The sequence below is a fragment of the Saccopteryx bilineata genome, chromosome 7, assembly GCF_036850765.1.
Source record: "Saccopteryx bilineata isolate mSacBil1 chromosome 7, mSacBil1_pri_phased_curated, whole genome shotgun sequence".
Lineage (NCBI taxonomy): Eukaryota > Metazoa > Chordata > Mammalia > Chiroptera > Emballonuridae > Saccopteryx > Saccopteryx bilineata.
Window position 1 is genome coordinate 36,905,912 of NC_089496.1, and position 20,872 is coordinate 36,926,783.

General features: G+C 38.8%; 1 protein-coding gene across 1 annotated transcript in view; it reads left to right on the forward strand.

Annotated features, from left to right (window-relative positions):
- AHR (aryl hydrocarbon receptor) overlaps window positions 1–17,772 on the forward strand; it is a 43,638-nt gene extending 25,866 nt beyond the window's left edge. The window contains exons 3-11 of the mRNA XM_066238680.1: window positions 1,757–1,860; window positions 2,167–2,256; window positions 4,282–4,405; window positions 5,370–5,500; window positions 7,556–7,758; window positions 8,440–8,549; window positions 9,162–9,303; window positions 10,903–12,121; window positions 15,261–17,772. Coding sequence (XP_066094777.1) covers window positions 1,757–1,860; window positions 2,167–2,256; window positions 4,282–4,405; window positions 5,370–5,500; window positions 7,556–7,758; window positions 8,440–8,549; window positions 9,162–9,303; window positions 10,903–12,121; window positions 15,261–15,404 — 2,267 coding nt within the window. The 3' untranslated portion in view covers window positions 15,405–17,772. The remainder of the gene's footprint in view (window positions 1–1,756; window positions 1,861–2,166; window positions 2,257–4,281; window positions 4,406–5,369; window positions 5,501–7,555; window positions 7,759–8,439; window positions 8,550–9,161; window positions 9,304–10,902; window positions 12,122–15,260) is intronic.
- The last annotated feature ends 3,100 nt before the right edge of the window (window positions 17,773–20,872 follow it).

The window sequence follows — 20,872 nt, forward strand, 5'->3', positions numbered from 1 at the left end:
TGCTCTTGATTAACTGTTAGATCAATTAATTTACCTCAAAATTAATTTTTGGCCTAAGGAAATCTGTTCTCTGGCCTTTTGAAATTCTTATATTCAGAAGCCAGACTTTTGGCCTCTTCCTTCAGAGATATGTTTCAAGTTCTGCAAAAGCAAGAACTTGGCATAAGATTCCAGTTTGCACATGCCCTTGATGATTTACCAGCATATATACTTCAGACAGAGAGGTTTTATGTGAAGCTTTGCTCAGACTGAGAGAAAATCTGGTTATTAGTAATTCTCCAAAAGAGAGTAGAAAAATGGGAAGATGTTGTGACTGTATGTATCTAAAAGGTTATACTTCATAACTAGTCGATCCATAAGCTTTGGGCACTATGGCTAATCATTAAAGCTTCTATTTGTTGAATTGTTGAGCTGCCCTATGCCGGGAACTGCACTATATTCTCATTATTCTTCACAGCAGTCCTGCGGGATGGTTTTGTGTGTGTCTGTTTTATTCAATTAGCATTTCACATATTAGGAGACAGGCTGCAAGAGCTCACACATTAAGTGGCAGAGCTAAAATTTGAACTTAATTCTGTCAAATATCAACTTTCATGTGCTTTTAAATAAGATAATATTTGAGAGTGCTTGGGAGAATTCTAACTAAGTGAACGGTAATTATTATTTCTGTTCGCTGTGTTGCCTCCAGACTACAAAGACACAAAGACACACACATGCACATACACACAGGATGAGAGAGAGATGGGAGGGGGAGAGCATTATTGCCACCTCCAACAGGGAGCACCCCAGACTGCCATCAGCCTTTCTTTCCTAAATACTATCCAATAGCAGTTAGTTAGAAGACAGTAATGAAGGAGAAGCCACTTTACATATGTATGATACCTAGGATTAAACAAAGTTCATGTGCAGCTATTTTTTTGTGGATAACTTCAACACACTAATGGGACAAAAATATAGAATTGAGCAAATAGAAAAACATACATGTTCTTGTATAGAATGATTTAACATCATAAATATGATCATTCTTCCTGAGTTTTATTTAACATGTACCTAAAAATAATGTTACTAGACAAGAGGAGGAAATATATTTCTTAATGTGACGTATGGTGGATTCTTTCTCCTCATCATCACTAGTTCATTGATGTTTAGATATAGAGGTATTAAAATCATTTTTTTAGGTTGTGTTCAGATGAACCTAATTCTCATACGTCAATAGGAATGGGAGGAGTATTTATAGCAGCACCATGCAATTCTTTGAAACTCCTATTACATGCCAAAAATCATATAGTGAACTCATCAAAAATTATTTTTAACTCTCTCTCGTCTGAGTTGGAAATGCCCAGTGACAAAGGAAGGTCTACTGTTGTTACAGTGCCAGTCCACACCAGTGTTTCTTACTATCTGTTTGGTGTACAGAGGTTTTCCGTCATTGCCCCTATAAACCACTTGTTTTTAACCCTCTGAATACTACAGACATTCACGTACGATCTCGTGCCTCCTGAACATCCAGAGGACGATCGATTTATTTTAAAAATGTGTAAGGCAACATTAAAAAAAGGCAAATGTATGTTCTTCTTGTCTCTATAAATTGGTTATCAAACAAACGTGATTTTAAGTTAATAAAACTGGAACTGGAACTAATTTCATATTTTGGGAAAAAAACCTCACTCCCAAGGGTCAGCGAGCATGAAAGAAACTCACTACTCAAAGGGTTAAAACTACTTACTTTGTCATTATTTTCCCTTTTTTTCCATAGTTGCATTAAAATCACCCCCAGCTGTCAGAAATGGAGTCCAGGATAACTGTAGCTCAAAATTCGGGGAAAGCCTGAGCTTTCATGAAGGAGAATTCTTACTACAGGTAAATTATAGTTCCTTAATTCAGAGGGAAATTGTGAATGGAGAATTCACTGATCGGTCGTTCAGTTCTTCCCAGTTTATGTAGAGTTAGGACCCAACCAGTGTTGCATGCTCCTTTCAACTGAGCGGCAGTGGTGTGTAACACTCCATCCACTCTGTGAGGGTGTGGTATGTCTGTATTTGTGAGCTATAACCATGTTAGCCGCTTTAAAGAGCAGGGTTCTTTAGCAGTAAAAGTAACAGCCTTCGTTGAAGTCAGTGTTTATGAGTGACGGTATTGTTACTGATTCTACTTCTTTCCTTGTAGGCTCTGAACGGCTTTGTGCTGGTTGTCACTACAGATGCTTTGGTCTTCTATGTGTCTTCTACTATACAAGATTACCTGGGATTTCAGCAGGTGAATATTTGTTTGTCATCATTAAAAAAAAATTTAGTTAACTTCTTTTTTATGTATATTATACTTTAAGGATATAATTGATAACATATATATAAAATATCAATCAAAATATATGCTATAGAATAAAAATATTTTCAGCCAATATATTTTATGCTAGTAGTACTTTACTACAATATAACTTTCTTTAACATTTGAGATTTATGGGTACCGTGTTTTTTCTTTCATCTCTTAAGGAACTCAGAAAGGAAATGTTCAGGAAAGGGGCAGAGAGGGTTTGATTGGGGGCAGGCAAGAGGACATTTGCCATGTGATTAGTATGGATACTAGGGGACATGTGACAACTGTGAAATGAATGAAGCGATCTGTAAAGATACAAGCAAAATACCGTGGTTTATACCTTTAATTTTGATCTGAGGGACTATGGAAGCTTCCTGAAGGAAACTGTATTGAAACCAATTTAAAGAACATGTAGGATTCAGATGGTAGACAGTTGTGGAGGGAACACAGGGAGGGAAAGACAGAAGTACTTACTATAAGCAGTGGACCGGAAGTGCTTCCGGGAGGTGAACATGTCTGGTTTGCTGAATGAATAGTAAGTGCAGTGAGTGGTAAGGTGTTTGGGATATTTGAGGGGAAATAAGACGTGATCTGAGCACAGTTGGTAAGTATACATGTATCAGTAGTTCCTAAATTCTGATCTGCATAAGACTCATCTGAGGTACTGAATACAATTTCATGAAATTTTCGGGCCCTAACCCCAGGCATTCTGATTCAGTAGGTGGGGCCCATGAATTTTCATTTCTAACAAACTCACAGGTGATGTCAAGGCTGCTGGCTTGAGGAGCACTGTTTACACTTAGATAAATGGGAGATTAATCTAGGATATGCATACATTGGAAGCCACTAAAGGGTTTGTGTATGCTCCGATCTGTGCAATGGCTGGCATAGAGATGGCTTACTGCCAGAAGATAAACTTCTTTGGGAGATCTCTCTAAATAGTTAAGTGGTGGAATCTGCTTCCTACCACAAATGCTGAAGTTATTCCTGAAGATTATTTTGCTGACCTAGAGTCAGAATTGCTTTCAAACTTATTTTATTTTAAATGTCCTGTTTGAAACTTAATTACCTAGTTAACTTAATTATTATATGATATGATTCATAACAGTCAAGAAATAAGAGATTAGCTATTTCCCTCTCTATTTTTTCTTATCAATCCAATAACCTAGATATTCTTTAAGGAAACACTTGGGCTGACATGGGTGGTGGTTCAGGCAGCATTTAACTGCAAATTGTTACTCCTTAGTGGGTAAGGACGTTGATATACCTAGGGGGTCACCATCAACCATTACTTTCAATTGCTTAGAATGGAATACAATAGAATCTACACAATGTTATCACACAAAGTGTTTTGTGAATGTATTTCCGTGTGTGTATATGTACACACATGATGGCTGGAAAACATTCAGTACCAGGAGTTGCAGTAAAAAAAAAAAAAATGTTGGTTTTAGAGTGCAGGGCTCAGCACTGTAGTAAATGCTGAGAGAAAAGATGTGGAGGAAGGATACTGACCTGGCAAGGCATATCCCTTACTCTTATTCTTATGGAATCTACGTGGAGTAATTCAATCTAAAGTGAACTGTTAGAGAACAGTGAAGAAAATGATACATAATCAATCTATGAAGCTTAGAAAAGTCAAAGACCAACTGGGTGTTCCAGTAAGGTTTCATGAAAAAAGTAGGACTTAAAAGCTCAAAAAGGGATAAAGAAAATAAGCAGAATATGTTGCAGTTATGGAGTGGAGAGGTGACTGACTTGACTGAAAACCATTCATGTGGCAAGTAACTTTCAGCTTACCAATTACAGTGCAAGCTTTTCCTGTTAGCGGGAGGACTTTGCAATCCGTTTGATCTACTCGTCACCACTAACAAGCACTCCCTAATCTAGCTAGGTTCTGAACTTCATTTAGAAAGTGGTATTTATTTTTTAAATCCGTGCTTTTATTCCCTGGTCTATACTTTCTCTTAGTCCGACGTCATACACCAGAGTGTGTATGAACTTATCCACACTGAGGACCGAGCTGAGTTTCAGCGCCAGCTGCACTGGGCACTGGACCCTTCCCAGCTTACGGACCCTGGACAGAGAATCGAAGGTAACTGTGTTTACCAAAGGGTCGCTTTGGGGTTTGAATTTCAGCGCCAGCTGCACTGGGCACTGGACCCTTCCCAGCGTACGGACCCTGGACAGAGAATCGAAGGTAACTGTGTTTACCAAAGGGTCGCTCTGGGGTTTGAACAGAATTCTGTGAAAGGAGGCAGAGGACCTACAGGGGCATAGAACTTCTTGGTGAAGGTAGGTCGTGAAAAGCTGTGTCGAGAGCTATAGGTCACAAAGAGGCTGGTGAGCAAAGGAATTTATTTTTACTAAAAAAAAGAATGATTTTATTTTATTTGTATAATGATTTTATTTGATATTTTAAAAATGAATAAGGAATATTGTGACAGCCATTGATGAACTTTAAGCAAGAAAAGTGTTGCCACCTGACCTGTGGTGGCACAGTGAATAAGGGGTTGATCTGGAACTCTGAGGTTGCCAGTTCGAAACTCTGGGCTTGCCTGGTCAGGGTATATATGGGAGTTGATGCTTCCTGCTCCTCCCTTCTCTTTCTCTTAAAAAAAAAAGTGTTGCCATACTTAGTATATCTTGTATGATTACTCTATTGTGAAAGATAGCAATGTACAAGATTGATACTGGAGTGTGTAAATTGTTCTGTGTTTAAAGGCACAAAATAAAGCAACCTAGCATATCCAATTTTTAAAAGAACTTCTCATAGTAAACAATGTTTTCAGAGGTTATGAAAGTTGTTGAGAGTGATAACTCAATAGAAATAAAAGCAAGAGTAGAGAGATTAAAACTGAGTAGGTAAAGCTCTGTGAGGTAAAAGTGATATTCACTGTTTTAGTTCCTTTTCATTACTTCCTCTTCTGAAAAATGCTTATTACCTCTTTATATTTTGCATACAGACTAATTCAGAAATTAACACGAATTTCAGCTATTCAGACACTTAATTTTATAGCAAAATGGAAAATGAGCTTGTGTTGCTGTTGTTTCCGCAGAAGCTAGTGGCCTGGCCCCGCCCGCAGTCTACTATAACCTGGACCAGCTTCCTCCAGAGAACTCTTCTTTCATGGAGCGGTGCTTCATCTGCCGCCTGAGGTGTCTGCTGGATAACTCGTCCGGTTTCCTGGTAAGACGCGAAGTCTGACGATCCAGGCCTTTGCTGTTAACTGACAGAAATAAAATAGGTTAAGTGAAACCAGTATTTTTCGGTTATATTTGAATTCAGTGTTAAAAATCTACATCTAATACTTTGGTCAAGAAAAGTAACGTTTAAAATATTATTACTACATAATTTTTAATATTTCCTATAACTCCATGACCCTATTATCATTTAGGTTGCAGCCACAAAGATTGAGGAAAATACATAGAATTTTGTATTTTAACTATTTTTAGGATTTTTCGGCACATAGAAAAAACTATGTAGCTCTAGGTTCATAGTAGAATGCTTACTCTTGGATGCAGTGCTTGTTAGAGAAACGATCCTGGCCTTTTCCACATGGCTAGAATAACTCCATATGGAAAAATGGTTGTATATTCATGATTGCAGAAGCGTCGTGTGGTAGGAGGTGCTGTTGTGTGGTCCTGCCCTCCCAGTCGGGTAACCATAGAGCAGTTTGGGCGGGATGGAGGACAGATAGCCCCTCCCCTCCTTTCTACCCTTCAGATAGCACACTCCAGAAGAAAAGGTGCTCAGATAAGTTTGGAAGACAAGTATTGAATAGTTCTCAAATTCAAATGGCTCTTCTTACGGCAGGACTTTTCAGAGCCTCTGTGAAAGCGATTATTGGACCATTCGTTCTTGGAAGACGCAGCCCCATTCATCTGAGAGCTCTTCATCAGATCGCAATATTGGCCTCCTAGGCCCCCCCTCATTTATGAAGAGGCCTGAAAATCTTCATTATTTTTTATGAAGATTTTTATTTAGAAAACAAAGAGAAGCATAGCTGTCCCGAAGTATACCTTTCTCCCCTCTCACCCTCTCTACGCTCCACCAGCACAGGAGACATATGAGGCCTGTTGTTTAAACATTAGCAAACAATGACTTCGTATATTTCTGAAGATAATTTTGCTGACCTAGTGTTAGAATTGCTTTGAGTTAGTTTTTTTAGTACTGATGATCAATTAGTATATATTTTTGGAGATGGAGCCCGAGTATAATTGGGTCTTTTCTTCCTTGTGATGTTATACTGATACTAGAATTACCCTATGGCATGTTTATTATGTTTAAATAACAATCGATCATGCTTATGCTTCAATTGTCTTTATTTCCTCTGTCTTCTACAATTATCTTAATTCTTATAGAGCTCTGTCTTCTACAATTACCTTAATTCTAATAGAGCTCTGCATTCTTTGTGATTTCATGATGAATTGTTTTAATGTTTTAATGAAATTATATTTTATCTCTGTATGAAAGATTACCATGAGCTGTGGAATACAGCTAATGTATGTTTGAAAATTAACGTGCACCTGATGACTTCGTTTCTGTTCATTTAGTCGGGAAGTACATATTGAGTGCAAGGAGCTCTGAATGGGGCACTTGCAGGCTTAGAAAGTGACCCAGGTATTCTGAAGTGACCATTAAAAAGCCAGGAGTGGGCCCTGGCCGGTTGGCTCAGCAGTAGAGCGTCGGCGTGCGGGGGACCCGGGTTCGATTCCCGGCCAAGGCACATAGGAGAAGCACCCATTTGCTTCTCCACCCCCACCCCCCTCCTTCCTCTCTGTCTCTCTCTTCCCCTCCCGCAGCCAAGGCTCCATTGGAGCAAAGATGGCCCGGGCGCTGGGGATGGCTCCTTGGCCTCTGTCCTAGGTGCTAGAGTGGCTCTGATCGCGGCAGAGCGACGCCCCGGCAGGGCAGAGCATCGCCCCCTGGTGGGCGTGCCGGGTGGATCCCGGTCGGGCGCATGCGGGAGTCTGACTGTCTCTCCCCATTTCCAGCTTCAGAAAGATAAAAAAAAAAAAAAAGCCAGGAGTGTCACTCACCTGTCCCTGTGGGACAACACCTATGCCACATTCTGGGGTCCTTTCAATGGGCTTCCTGCGGAGAAAGGAAAGCGAGGAGCAGTTGTCGGCCGCAGGAACCTTTATGGAAGCTTCAGGAACCTTGGTCGTGGGCATGGCCGAGCCTTTTTAAAAGGGACAATTTTAAACTTAATTTTAATGAACTGCTTTTGGCTTTTTTAAGGCAATGAATTTCCAAGGGAGGTTGAAGTATCTTCACGGCCAGAACAAGAAGGGGAAAGACGGGGCCGCGCTGCCGCCGCAGTTGGCGCTGTTCGCGATAGCGACTCCTCTCCAGCCGTCCTCCATCCTGGAAATCCGCACCAAAAACTTCATCTTCAGGACAAAACACAAACTCGACTTCACACCTACTGGTTGTGACGCCAAGTAAGTAAACCTGTTTCAGTTTTATTTCATCAAATGTGTATATTGTACAGTGCTGTTAACTCTCTCAATATGTAGAACAGTGCTAATATTGTATATTATAATAGCCATTTCAGTATATCCTTCCTTTTAAAATAATTTATCAGGCTCACAAATCATTATTTTATAATTTTTTATAATAGTTGCCCTGTTTCTATAGTATAAAGGTGATGTGCTCATATTAGCACGACTGTTGGGTTTTTTAGATTTAAATTTTACAACCTTTGCGTTTTAGCTCTAGAAGTTTAGTAAATTTCAGAGTTAATAGAGTATGATATTGAGCATTCATATATCAAAACAAATCGTTGATTTTCTAATGCAGAAGGGTTTGAAAAACACTGCCCCTTAAAAATAGAGGATAAACACTTTAGGTTTTGTTTTTATAATCCACTGTTAGATTTATTATTAGCCACACCAACACTTTCATGGCCTTTATTCAGAACTAGAAAATGGTCTAAAACTGAAATTTGCGGCCATAAGCAGAAAAGAGCAGTTACATAGAGTTGGCTATTTTTTTCTACCTGCTAATGGAAAATGCTGAATGTCAAGTAAAACCGACTGGCAGAAAATAGCGTATAACTAATGAATTTGTCGGTTACTCCATTTATGTAAAATTTTAATTTTATTCTTTTTTATTTTTAACAGAGGAAAAATTGTTTTAGGCTATACTGAAGCTGAGCTGAGCATGAGAGGATCAGGGTATCAGTTTGTTCATGCTGCGGACATGCTTTATTGTGCTGAGTACCACGTCCGGAGTAAGTTGGTCCTTGTGAACATGTCCGTGGAAATGGGCCGATACCCTAATGCATGCGCACATCATTATGTAATTTTGTGTGTTTCGGGAAACTGGCTAATCTTGTACTCAGTATCACACCATCGTGATCAACCTGTGTTACACTCTTTACTCATTAGTAACTGTGGCACAGGAATATATACAAGTTGAATTACTATGGAAATCGCCATATCATATCATGTTTTCTTCAGGAGTTTTTTGATGGCATTAATTTATATAATTTTAAAGAGTAAAATATATTGACCTAAATTTATAATTAAATATTAAGCTGTAGGAAATACTACTTGTTTAAAAAAATTATCTTTTCCCCCCAAAAAACTATATTCTCAATAATTTCATGTGTTACTGTACTTGTCTGTTACTTAATCTTCTCTTTAAATTTGCAATGAATAAGTTTAGTCTGAAATAGAAAAAATAATTCCAAAAAAACTATTTCCATGCATTTTAATGTACTATTAGATATTTATCATCTTTGGTGATAAATGAACTATGTTAGGGGGACTTGGTTTCAGAGATTTTTCTTTAATACATTCCTTTTGGGTTCAACAATTTTTTTTTATTATTATTATCTTAGTGATTAAGACCGGAGAGAGTGGCATGGTAGTGTTCAGGCTTCTTACCAAAGACAACCGGTGGACCTGGGTCCAGTCTAACGCACGCTTGGTTTATAAAAATGGAAGACCAGATTACATCATTGCAACGCAGAGACCTCTAACGTAAGCACAGAGGCTTAGAGTGTTTGCTTTTATTTATTTTTTTATTTTAATAACACTTTGCTTTAAGATGCTCGTACTTGAAAACTTACTTTTAAGTTCAAAGAGAATTTACTCGGAGAAGATAGAATTAACAACTGTAAGAGGAAAATAATCAAAACTTCAGGGTTTTTCTTGGGTACATGCAGGAAAGATGACATGCTAATGTCATCTTTAAAAATATACCAATAAAAATGCTTTGCTTAGCACATGTCTTCTGAGCAAACAGTGATACTTTCTTATATATTCTGAAAATGAATATTTTGTCAACTATTTGCATTATAAATTTCCTCTAGAGAATTGATTTTGATATGTGTGTGGCTTGAGGTAAGGGTCAAGATTATTTTTGTCCCCCTTCTATCTATTAAAGCCTTATAATATGAAGCAGTACCTTTAGCCATAACTTACAGTGCCATAAATTTTTTTGTATTTTTGGTTGTAGGAAATTTTGGCAGGGGGAATTATCCATGGTGAGTGTTTTAATGGGTTAGGGTACATTTTTTAGATGAAAATGGAAGCTTGTCTACTATTTTACCAACTTTAAAAAATTGGGTATGTAAATCCAATTGACCAGTAACATTTATTGAAAAAGCCGTATTTTCTCCCGTGCACTGTGTTTTGATCAGATCATGTGTCTGGTTCTCTTTCTAGACTCTATGTTCCATTGGTCTAGGTGTCTGTTTTTGCACTAACAGCGCATTGTTTTACTCTATAGTAAGTCTTGATATCTGACTGTATGCCCTCTATTTTGTTTGCCTAGAAATTTTTGTTGTTCTCCATCAAGATTGCCTTGACTGTTCCTGACCTCCTTTTTATTTTCACATACATACATTTTAGAAATCAGTTGTTAATTTCCACAAGAAAATCTAATGGGATTACACTAAAACTGCAGTTCATTTTGGGAGCATTAACATCTTTAATAGTTAATATTTCAGTCCGTGAACATGGTGAATGTATATGTGTATGTACATGGCTATGTAATTAATAACCTTTGTATTTATCTCAGTAATGGGTTATATTTTCCTTGCATGGGTCATATATTTTTTTTACTTTATTCCAAGATATTATGTTTGGCAATGCTGTTTTATATGGTGTGTGTACATATACATATACAAAAAGTAAGTTTACAGTTGTATATGAAACAGTTTATTCCTATATTATGATTGTATTTCCATATGAACAACTGTAAAACTACTTTTACCCCACCGTGTATAATTTTCATATTATGAAATATGCCAATCTTTTGCTTAATAGCTATGGGTTTTGCATTTTATTTAGACATAAATAAAAGAAGAGTCCACTCAGATTCTTAAATTATTAACAGTCTATTTTTATATTTGGATCTCTATTCCACATAGAATTTTTTTTTTTCCCAGAATGGCAGGTAAGGGCATAACCTGAACATGGAATTAATGACTCTACTGGATTTGGACAAATTTGAAATCATTTAAATTTTTCTAAAAAACAATTTTGTGGCATCCATTATCAGAAATATTTGTCAAAATAAAGTTTGTGTTCCGTGATGTCGATGACAATGTATTTTGCTTGCTGTTGTGATTTTAGCGATGAAGAAGGAACAGAGCACCTAAGAAAACGGAATATGAACTTGCCTTTTATGTTTACCACCGGAGAAGCTGTGTTGTACGAGATCAGCAACCTCGTCCCCTCCATGATGGATTCCTTACCCGAACAGACTAAAAATGGTGCTTGTGGGAGAGAGTCTGCTATCAAATCAGCTCTAAGTCAGGATTCTTCCCACGCCAGTTCCCTCTGGAATGCCCTTATGCAACAAGATGAGTCCATTTATCTCTGTCCTGCTTCAACTAGTGCACCTTCAGAAAGAAATTATTTTAACAAACCTGTGGATGAATGCAGTAACTGGCAAGACAGTGCTGGACCAATGGGGAATGATACCCTGAAACATGAGCAGATTGGTCCGTCTCAGGAAGTGAACCCAACACTCTCGGAAGGTCACGTGGGGCTCTTCCCGGAGAATAAAAATAGTGACCTGTACAACATTATGCAGCACCTGGGCATTGATTTTGAAGATATTAAACACATGCAGCAGAATGAGGAATTTTTCAGAACTGACCTTTCTGGCGAGGATGACTTCAGAGATGTTGACTTAACAGATGAAATCCTGACATTCGTCCAAGATTCTTTAAATAAGTCCCCGTTGGTGGGCCTGGGCTACCAGCAGCGACCGTCGGCGGCACTGAGCTCAGGCTGTGTGGTCCAGGAGCCGCAGCCGCCCCCTAGGAAGCCCGTAGCCGTGGAGCAGCAGCAGTTGTGCCAGAAACTGAAGCACATGCAAGTCAACAGCACGTTTGCCAATTGGAACCCTAGCCGGTCCGTGCCTTTTAGTTATCCTCGGCAAGACCTACAGCAGCATAGTGTCTTTTCAGACTTCCCTGGGACCAATCAAGAGTTTCCCTACAAATCCACGATTGACAGGATGCCTTACACACAGAACTTCATTCCCTGTCATCAGTCTGTGTTACCGGAACAGCCCAAGGAGACACAGTTAGACTTCCCCATGGGCAATTTTGAACCATCCCCATACCCTACTACTGCTTCTAATTTAGAAGATTTTGTCACCTGTTTACAAGTTCCTGAAAACCCAAAGCATGGACTATACCCACAGTCGAGCCTAGTAAGCCCGCAGATGTTTTATGCCGGGGCTGTGTCCATGTTCCCGTGTCAGCCGGAACCCCTGCAGAGCTATGCGGCTCAGATGCAGTACAATCCCACAATGCCGGGGCCACAGGCATTTTTAACCAAGGTGAGCATTTTATCAAACTCAGTAAACCCTGTCAGCCATGACTGATGTAATGTCATCTTTGGTGTTCATATTAGAGAGCATGTCTAATTATGCCTGTGACAACTAACTTTTATAAGCCAGTAATGCTCCAGTCTGTTACGAACACAAATAAGTCATATTTGCCTGAATTGTAAAGGACAAAGAAATCAAGGGCTAAAGTGACATGGATCAAGGTCCTTAGAGTTACCAGGTTAAAATTAAACGCGTATTGTTTAGACTAGAGATTTCGGTTTATATCTTTCTTGACTCTTTTAAAATTACATGCCTTTTAAAAATTCAAACTTAATATGTTTGAACTTTTAAAGAGAATGTTCTCAAATTTTTTATCATTATTTAATTTTTATATAGACAATTGAATTGAACAGCTGACACTGGTCAACTAGAATACATAGATTTTGGACACAACATCTCCACATTATTTGGAAAGTCAATTAATTGTATATCCATCACCCAAAGTTAAATCATTCTCCGTCACCTTATATTTGTCCTTCTTTATGTCCCCCACCCCCGTAACCACTACACTCCTATTTATTAGTGTTTTAATATGTAGTTGAAATGGGGTTAAAAGCAATGTGGGTGTGCTTTCTTTGTATGCCTTTGCATTGTCTTTTCTAGAAATCCCTCTGTCTTATCTGCCACGCCCTCCTTTTGTCCTTTAAGGTGAAATGTTTTTTCTGACATTCTTAAAAAAGGGTAACTTGGGCCCTGGCCGGTTAGCTCAGTGGTAGAGCATCGGCCTGGCGTGCAGGAGTCCCGGGTTCGATTCCCGGCCAGGGCACATAGGAGAAGCGCCCATTTGCTTCTCCACCCCCCCCCTTCCTCTCTGTCTCTCTCTTCCCCTCCCGCAGCCAAGGCTCCATTGGAGCAAAGATGGCCCGGGCGCTGGGGATGGCTCCTTGGCCTCTGCCCCAGGCGCTAGAGTGGCTCTGGTCACGGCAGAGCATCGCCCCCTGGTGGGCGTGCCGGGTGGATCCCGGTCGGGCGCATGCGGGAGTCTGTCTGACTGTTTCTCCCTGTTTCCAGCTTCAGAAAAATACAAAAAAAAAAAAAAGCTAACATGATCATATCTGCTCTCTTTGGCCACCCAGGAATATGCCATGTTTGCATTTATGCTTTTCCATTAGCAAATGGTTTGTTTTAAAGAAATCCTGATGAAAATTAAGTTCATTGGTCTCCTAGGTCCTGTGTATTAAGTGATTTCAGTATTATTTGAATCTTTACCCCTGTTCTTTCATAAATTTGATTTAGTCTGATTGTATTTGAGCTTCCTAATAGAAAATGGCAGAAAGGGCAGTGAGGTGTTTTTCTTATTCTCATTCCTGATGTTATGATTGTATTAAAATTTAATATTCAGTTACCGTCTCTTTCACAACATGGCTTTGAAGTTGAGCATGGGTAGATAGAACTTATGTAGTGTTACATTTTGAGCAGGGCTTGCATTAGCTAACAAGTTCTTTACAGTGATTCCCTCACTATTTTGGTTTACTTCTTTATGAATAGTAAGAATTGTACAGCCAGCTCTCTCTCCGCCACTCTGTGCGGCTAGTCCCAGATGAGATGTGCTGTAAGTGTAAAATGTACACCAGTTGTAGAGACCCAATTTAAAAAAAAAAAAACCAAAATATAATTTTACTGATTTTATGGTGAAGTGAAATATATTAAATATATTAAGTAAAATATATTAAAATTATATACACGGCTCATATGTTTCTTTTAGAACAGCGCTGGTCTGCGAAACCACTAATCACCCTGATGTATGAACTAGTGTGTGGACTGGTGGTTGAAAACCACTGCTCTAGACACTGTATTTAAAGAGAATTGCTGGTGTTCATTATGACTGATGAGAGTAATTCAAGACCCAGCATTCTCTGGGAAAATAATATTACCTTCCATTTGACAGAGTTGCCATTCATTGAAGGTCCAGACCAGCGGTTCTCAACCTGTGGGTCGCGACCCCGGTGGGGTCGCCTAAAGCCATCGGAAAATACATAATGCATATCAGGTATTTACATTCCGAATCATAACTGTAGCAAAATTACAGTTATGAAGTAGCCACCAAGATTATTTTTTGGTTTGGGGTCACCGCAACATGAGGAACTGTATTGCGGGGTCACGGCATTAGAAAGGTTGAGAACCGCTGGTCTAGATTATATGTGGTTTTTACTATATATGTTTTTGGAGGATCCTTGAAGTTAACATTTTTGATAACTGAAGCCTAATGTACACAGGATTTAGAAAGGTATATTTTATTTGAAGGATTGAAGGAATTAAGGGTATGATTTTAATCTGTTAGAAATGTTTCCACAGCTCTCCCTGTATACTGTAAAGGCTCTATCATCTCTAAAACCCTCCAGTGAAACCCAGTAGCAATTATAGAAACCAGACTAATTTTATTTTAATAACTTGATTCTGTAATTAGGATAGCAGTTACAGTGGTACTTATTAAAAACATAGTATAAGTAAGAAATTAGTTTAGGAAGTCATACCCATAGAATAATATATTAGGAGTAGTAGGAAACCTCTAGCAAATCAGAGCTAGCCTTTTTTGAAAAGTCTTAATTCACCTGCAGTTCCAAGGTAGTAATCCCAAATATAGTAAATTTCCTGGTCCTCAGAATTTGAGAGGAAATTGGGTCAAAGCAGACTTATTACAGAGAATACACAGGGTCAGGCAAAAGTAGGCTTACAGTTCGTGTGGAAAATGATACAGAAATAAACTGTTTTGCGTGCTCACGAATGTAAAGCTGCTCTTGCCCCAGCCTGCATAACCGTGATTCACAGGTGCTCTTTGGCTCACCAATTCCTATCCGAACTGAAGGCAACTCACTGATTGAATACTCTCCTGATATGTGGAATGTTGACTCTGAAGTTCTGTTACTCACCTGTACCATCTGTTGGAGAAACCTTATAAATGCCACTAATATATATATGTGCTCAGTATGTCTTCATTGAATAATTTAAAATTTAGCGGCAATAAATTTCAAATTTAACATGTAGGGTGAGGATTTTAAAAATACCTTTTAACATATCTTTAATGGTTGAAGATGCTTTAAAGATCCATTCTAATAAATGGTGTTGCTGTGTTTTTTTTTGTTTTCAGTTTCAGAATGGAGTTTTAAATGAAATCTACCCAGCGGAATCAAATACTATAAATAACACTCAGACTCCCACTCATCTGCAGTCCCTTCATCATCCATCAGAATCCAGACCTTTTCCTGATTTGACATCCAGTCGATTCCTGTAATTTCAAGCCCAGTTTTTTGTTTTTAACCTGGATTTTGGTTTAAAGGAGTTTGTAAAAGATTACAATTACTAAAACTGTCAGTGTTGGACATCAGCACGTTCACCTGGAGGCACGGATGCATATTGTTTCCGCTGTTAATATCATACCAAACCACCCGTTCATGTTTTCAGCCCCTCTTTGAGAAACATGAGGGTGACACATACTACAGTCATTCCGACAGAAATTGCACTGCCACAGCCGGGTGAGATAGCATCTACATTTTGCACTGTGAGCACCACAGACTGGACAAGATTTATTCAGGGGAACTTTACGTAAGGAAATTTTCTTCAGAATAAAGAAATGCTTAGAGTCTTCAACCTCTGGATCCTTAATTCTTCAAGTACGAAGTCACCAAACTAAACTATTCCTCCTGTTTTTAGGTTCTGCATTATTCTCAGATGTTAAATGGTTTGGTGTTTCTTATAGAAAGATAATCTCAATACTATCTTTTTCGTTGTTAATGTAAGTGCCTCACAGTTTTTTCTACCTATAACACTGTAGGATGTATATTTTATATCAAATACATTTTTCTTTTTTAAATTAATAACATTCTACACAAATATTTGAATTTCTTAAATTCAACCATTTTTATTAATCCAAGCATGTTTTAACTGCACTACTCACCTACCTTCTTCAGATAAAGAGCAAATAATGATTGAAAAGATACTTATTATATAATCTAGTTGCTCTCAGACTTTAAATGTTGCTATGTGCCTTACGTTCAAAACATTTGAAAGTAAAGTAACTTAAATTACTTCTTAATTATAAATATTAACACAGTAGCACTAAAATTTCAACAGTGTTTTCAGAAGAAAGATATCATAGCTTATCTTTACTAAGATCTCCAGGATGGTAGTTGCATGTCCCAGAGTGAAATATCTGTTAGAGGCAACGTTTATTACTTTGCAATGAAGAGAAGGAGCTTTGTCTCTGGGTCAGTCATTAAATTCGAGCAGAGCACCCATTTCAATATGTATCAATTTTTTAGATTTGTAATCTTTTACAATAATGTTGACTTTATAAATTTCACTTTTTAGTACAGTGGAAACTATTTGTTTTTCTCATATTTGAGGAATGTTAAAATATAGCAACATTTGGTGCAAAGTTCTGTTATGAGTGTAATGAATGGGGCATCATATGCTTTACAATGAACAAAAATTATTTGTAAAATATAGAATTTTTCATTTAAAAATATTCCATATTTTATATGCATATAAATAATTTTCATTTTACACATTTTATCAGTCTGAAATAATAGTCAATACAATTGTTTTGAAGTTGGTATTAGGGAAAAATACCACCCTGCTGTTTATTAATTTCAAACATTAGGTTGTTTGTATGAGACAACGACCTTTATTATCAGTAAGGCAAATTAATCACCCCACTAACTACTGTCCTCGGGTGATTTAAAAGAAGTGCCACCATCTGTCATTCTTTCATTTAACTGTGACATCTGAAGGGCCTAAGACATTTTTCGCATATAAAAACATGATGGAATCCCAAACTGAGATGTAGTATTAGAGTACATTTTTTCTTTAAGTAAGATAATGTACATAAAAGTGGCTTCAGACAATATGAACAGCAGTTCTATGCATTTTCAGTAAAGATTTCAAAGTTGTAGAATCACTGTGTTGAAAACAACCAATTGGTCAAAAACATTTCATACTTTGTTTCCAGCATAAGGTATCACTAAAGATTTAGACCAGTGGTCTAGATTAATAATCCATTTTTGCATTTAAACCTTTCATTAAGAGTTCCTCTGAACCATTTTTGTTAGCCTTTCGCACATGTCACTGGATGAATTGTCTAATGATAATAGGCTTTTTATCTTGTGACTCTGATGACAATCAATGATACACTTACAAAATTAAAAGTTTTAAGGCAAGATTATATATTTTTATCTCTATAAAATAACTAAAGCCAGGAATAAAATTCCATTAGACCGAACACACCTGTGTCTGCTTTGCTAAGCGCCAGAACACAGCCAGCAAGCTTTGTGAACCGCTGTGCTCAGGGATTGGTTTCCGACGGTGAGCACTTCTCAGGACCTGGGGGTGTGTCATCTGAACTTGGCCTAGACCAGGTTGTTCTCACAGTACCTGAAAATGTACCAGTGTTCTGACATACTGGGATGCTTTTAATCATTACTGTGCACAGTGTTTTTCAGTATTACTAAATTTTAGGTAAATATTTTCATGGCTTTCTTTTTTCTTCACGATGTCATTGCTTTACATATGCCATACATATATTTGTTTAAAATATGATTTATAACATCCTTACTATTATCAAACAAAATTGTATATAATATATAATAAAACAAGTATTAATATGTTTTCATGCAAATTCTTTCTTGTTCATATAAAGGACATTAGCATTTATATTATTATAATATAACTGATAAAGGCAGTCTAAGAAATTTATGAATTGCTGAGTTAACATATCCTTAAATATTACAGAGTTCTGCCCCTGGATATACTGGCTTTATATGAAAACTAAAAAACACACTTCCAGTAACTTCATAGATTTAAAATGAGTCTGAAATGGGCAATTTAACCCTAACCCATGTTTGTTTTATTCTGTCCTTAGATTAGAAAATATTATCTACCACCTACACTTTCTAACATATAAATAGAATATTAAGCCTTTGGTGTTGAATTCATAACTGCTAAACACCGTGAATTCTTCACCATGAATTCTGCAATTAAGATGGTCTGAAGAAACATTCCTGAGAAAAACAATGTTTTTATTCTAACCCTTTACAATCATTAGATGTTTTTCTCAACAACCTAATATAAACATAGCAAATTAGCATCGTACTTCTGAACATTTTAGAAAAACCAATACTGAGTCTTTTGTCAGGTCAAAATCCCAATCCTGTTTCCGATCCCTGCTTTCACTCAAAGGGCTCCTGTCAGCTTGCCCCTTCCCTCACGCGGCACGGACCCGGAGACGTGGTCCAGCTACCTACAGGGCGAGGATTCCTCTGGAAGTCTTCTCCCAGTGTGGGCAGGTGACCCTGCTTCCCGTTTACTAATAAAAACTATCAGATAAAAATCTATAGCAGCCTAGGTGTGTCTGTACCTTCGCCTCAACAACAGCAGTGTCCTGGTTCTGTTAGGCTCACCTCCAGCACACGAGGAGGCAGGGTTCCCCTGACTCCAAGATTCACACCCTTCTCCATTCCTCTTGTCCAGGGTCTTTTTCTCTCCCTCTCTATAGCCTTAGAAAAAATTACTCCGTCCTACATCCCTTTTCTTTCTTTCTTTTTTTTTTTTCTGAAGCTGGAAACAGGGAGAGACAGTCAGACTCCCGAATGCGCCCGATCGGGATCCACCCGGCACGCCCACCAGGGGTGACGCTCTGCCGTGACCAGAGCCATTCTAGCACCTGGAGCAGAGGCCAAGGAGCCATCCCCAGCGCCCGGGCCATCTTTGCTCCAATGGAGCCTTGGCTGCGGGAGGGGAAGAGAGAGACAGAGAGGAAGGGGGGGGGGGTAGAGAAGCAAATGGGCGCTTCTCCTATGTGCCCTGGCCGGGAATCGAACCCAGGTCCCCCGCACGCCAGGCCGACGCTCTACCGCTAAGCCAACCGGCCAGGGCCCTTTTCTTACTAAATTACTTATTAACCTTCTTTCTCTAAAACAATTTTCTGTCACCCCAAATCTAGTTTTGTTTCCTACCCTTCTATATATAATTTTATTGAAGTTTACTTAACTTCTTACCAGAGGCTGATTCTCTGGTCGACCCTGCAACCAAATCGATTGCACCCTCCGTGAACTTCTATTTCCCTTTGGCGTCCGTCTGGTCCGCGGTATCAGTTGTCCTACAACCTCTCACTTTTCTTTGCCGGCTACTCCTCTGATCCCCAGCCGCCTCCCACCCAGCAAAGCTCGTCCCTTCTGCACCAGCTACCTTTACAATGAGTCCCCTCAAATATTTTTTATCTTGCCTCTTTAAAGAGGTGAGATAAGGCCCTGGCCAGTTGGCTCAGTGGTAGAGCGTCAGCCTGGCGTGTGGGGGACCCAGGTTCGATTCCCGGCCAGGGCACACAGGAGAAGCGCCCATCTGCTTCTCCACCCCCCCCCTCCTTCCTCTCTGTCTCTCTCTTCCCCTCCCGCAGCCAAGGTTCCATTGGAGCAAAGATGGCCTGGGCGCTGGGGATGGCTCCTTGGCCTCTGCCCCAGGCGCTAGAGTGGCTCTGGTCGCGACAGAGCGACGCCCCGGAGGGGCAGAGCATCACCCCCTGGTGGGCAGAGCATCGCTCCTGGTGGGCGTGCCAGGTGGATCCCGGTTGGGCGCATGCGGGAGTCTGACTGTCTCTCCCCGTTTCCAGCTTCAGAAAAATACAAAAAAATAAATAAATAAAACAAATAAAATAAAAAGGTGAGATAAAAAGATACCCATGGCTGATGTTTATGGAGCCTTCTTTTCCTTTGAAAGCATAGCAGAGCTAAGCACACAGACTCCGGAGACTGACTGCTGGCTTCAACACGTGAGGATACGAATGATTGTGAAGGTTTCTACTCTTTCTGAGCTTGAGTTTCCTTTACTACAAAATAAGGATAATAGTATAAATACCTGCCTCACTGGGTTTTGAGGAGTGGTCAGTAGATAAGCAACATAAAAATAGTATCTAGTGGCCAAAACTGAAACAATTTGTGCAACAAAATAATGATAGCATTTGGATTACAATCCAAATGGTAAAATGCCCATGAGTTTATCCTGATATAAAATGATTGAAAAATAGAGAAGGGACAAATCTTCCCTATGGAAGAATCACAAATACTTATAGCTATGAGGCCTTCCAAAAGATGGAGCTTAATAACCCCTTGAGAGTGGGCTAAACTCAGCAATTTTTTTCCAAAGATTGGGACACAGAAAGGGAAAAAATAAGAGTACATTGTAGAAATCTGACAAGTGCTACTTAACCAATTGATGGAGGGTAAGTAACAGCACCACGTAATCACATTAGCGTGTCCTCCTTCGTATGCAGTGACAAGCACACTTCAGCCCTGTGTGCACTTGCAAAAACACATAACCCCAGTCTAATCATGAGGAAGGGTCAGACAAACCCAAACTGAGGGACATCCCACAGAATTCCTGAGAGTCTTCTCTAGAGTCTAGTCTATGAAAAACAGAGACCGAGATATTGTCACTGATCAAAGGAGACTAAGGAAACATGCTGACTAAATATCAATATAATATGATATCCTGGGTTGCGTTCTATAAAGGGAATTGGGGGAAAACTGTAGACATCTGAATAAAGTTTAATTTAATTACTAGTATTGTACCAATGTTAAGCTTCTAGTTTTGACTGGTATACCACGGTAACGTGACCAACCTACAGGAACCTGGATGAAGACAGTAAATGCTCTATACCTTGAAAAATTTTATGTAAACCTAAAATTATTTTAAAATAGTTTATTTTAA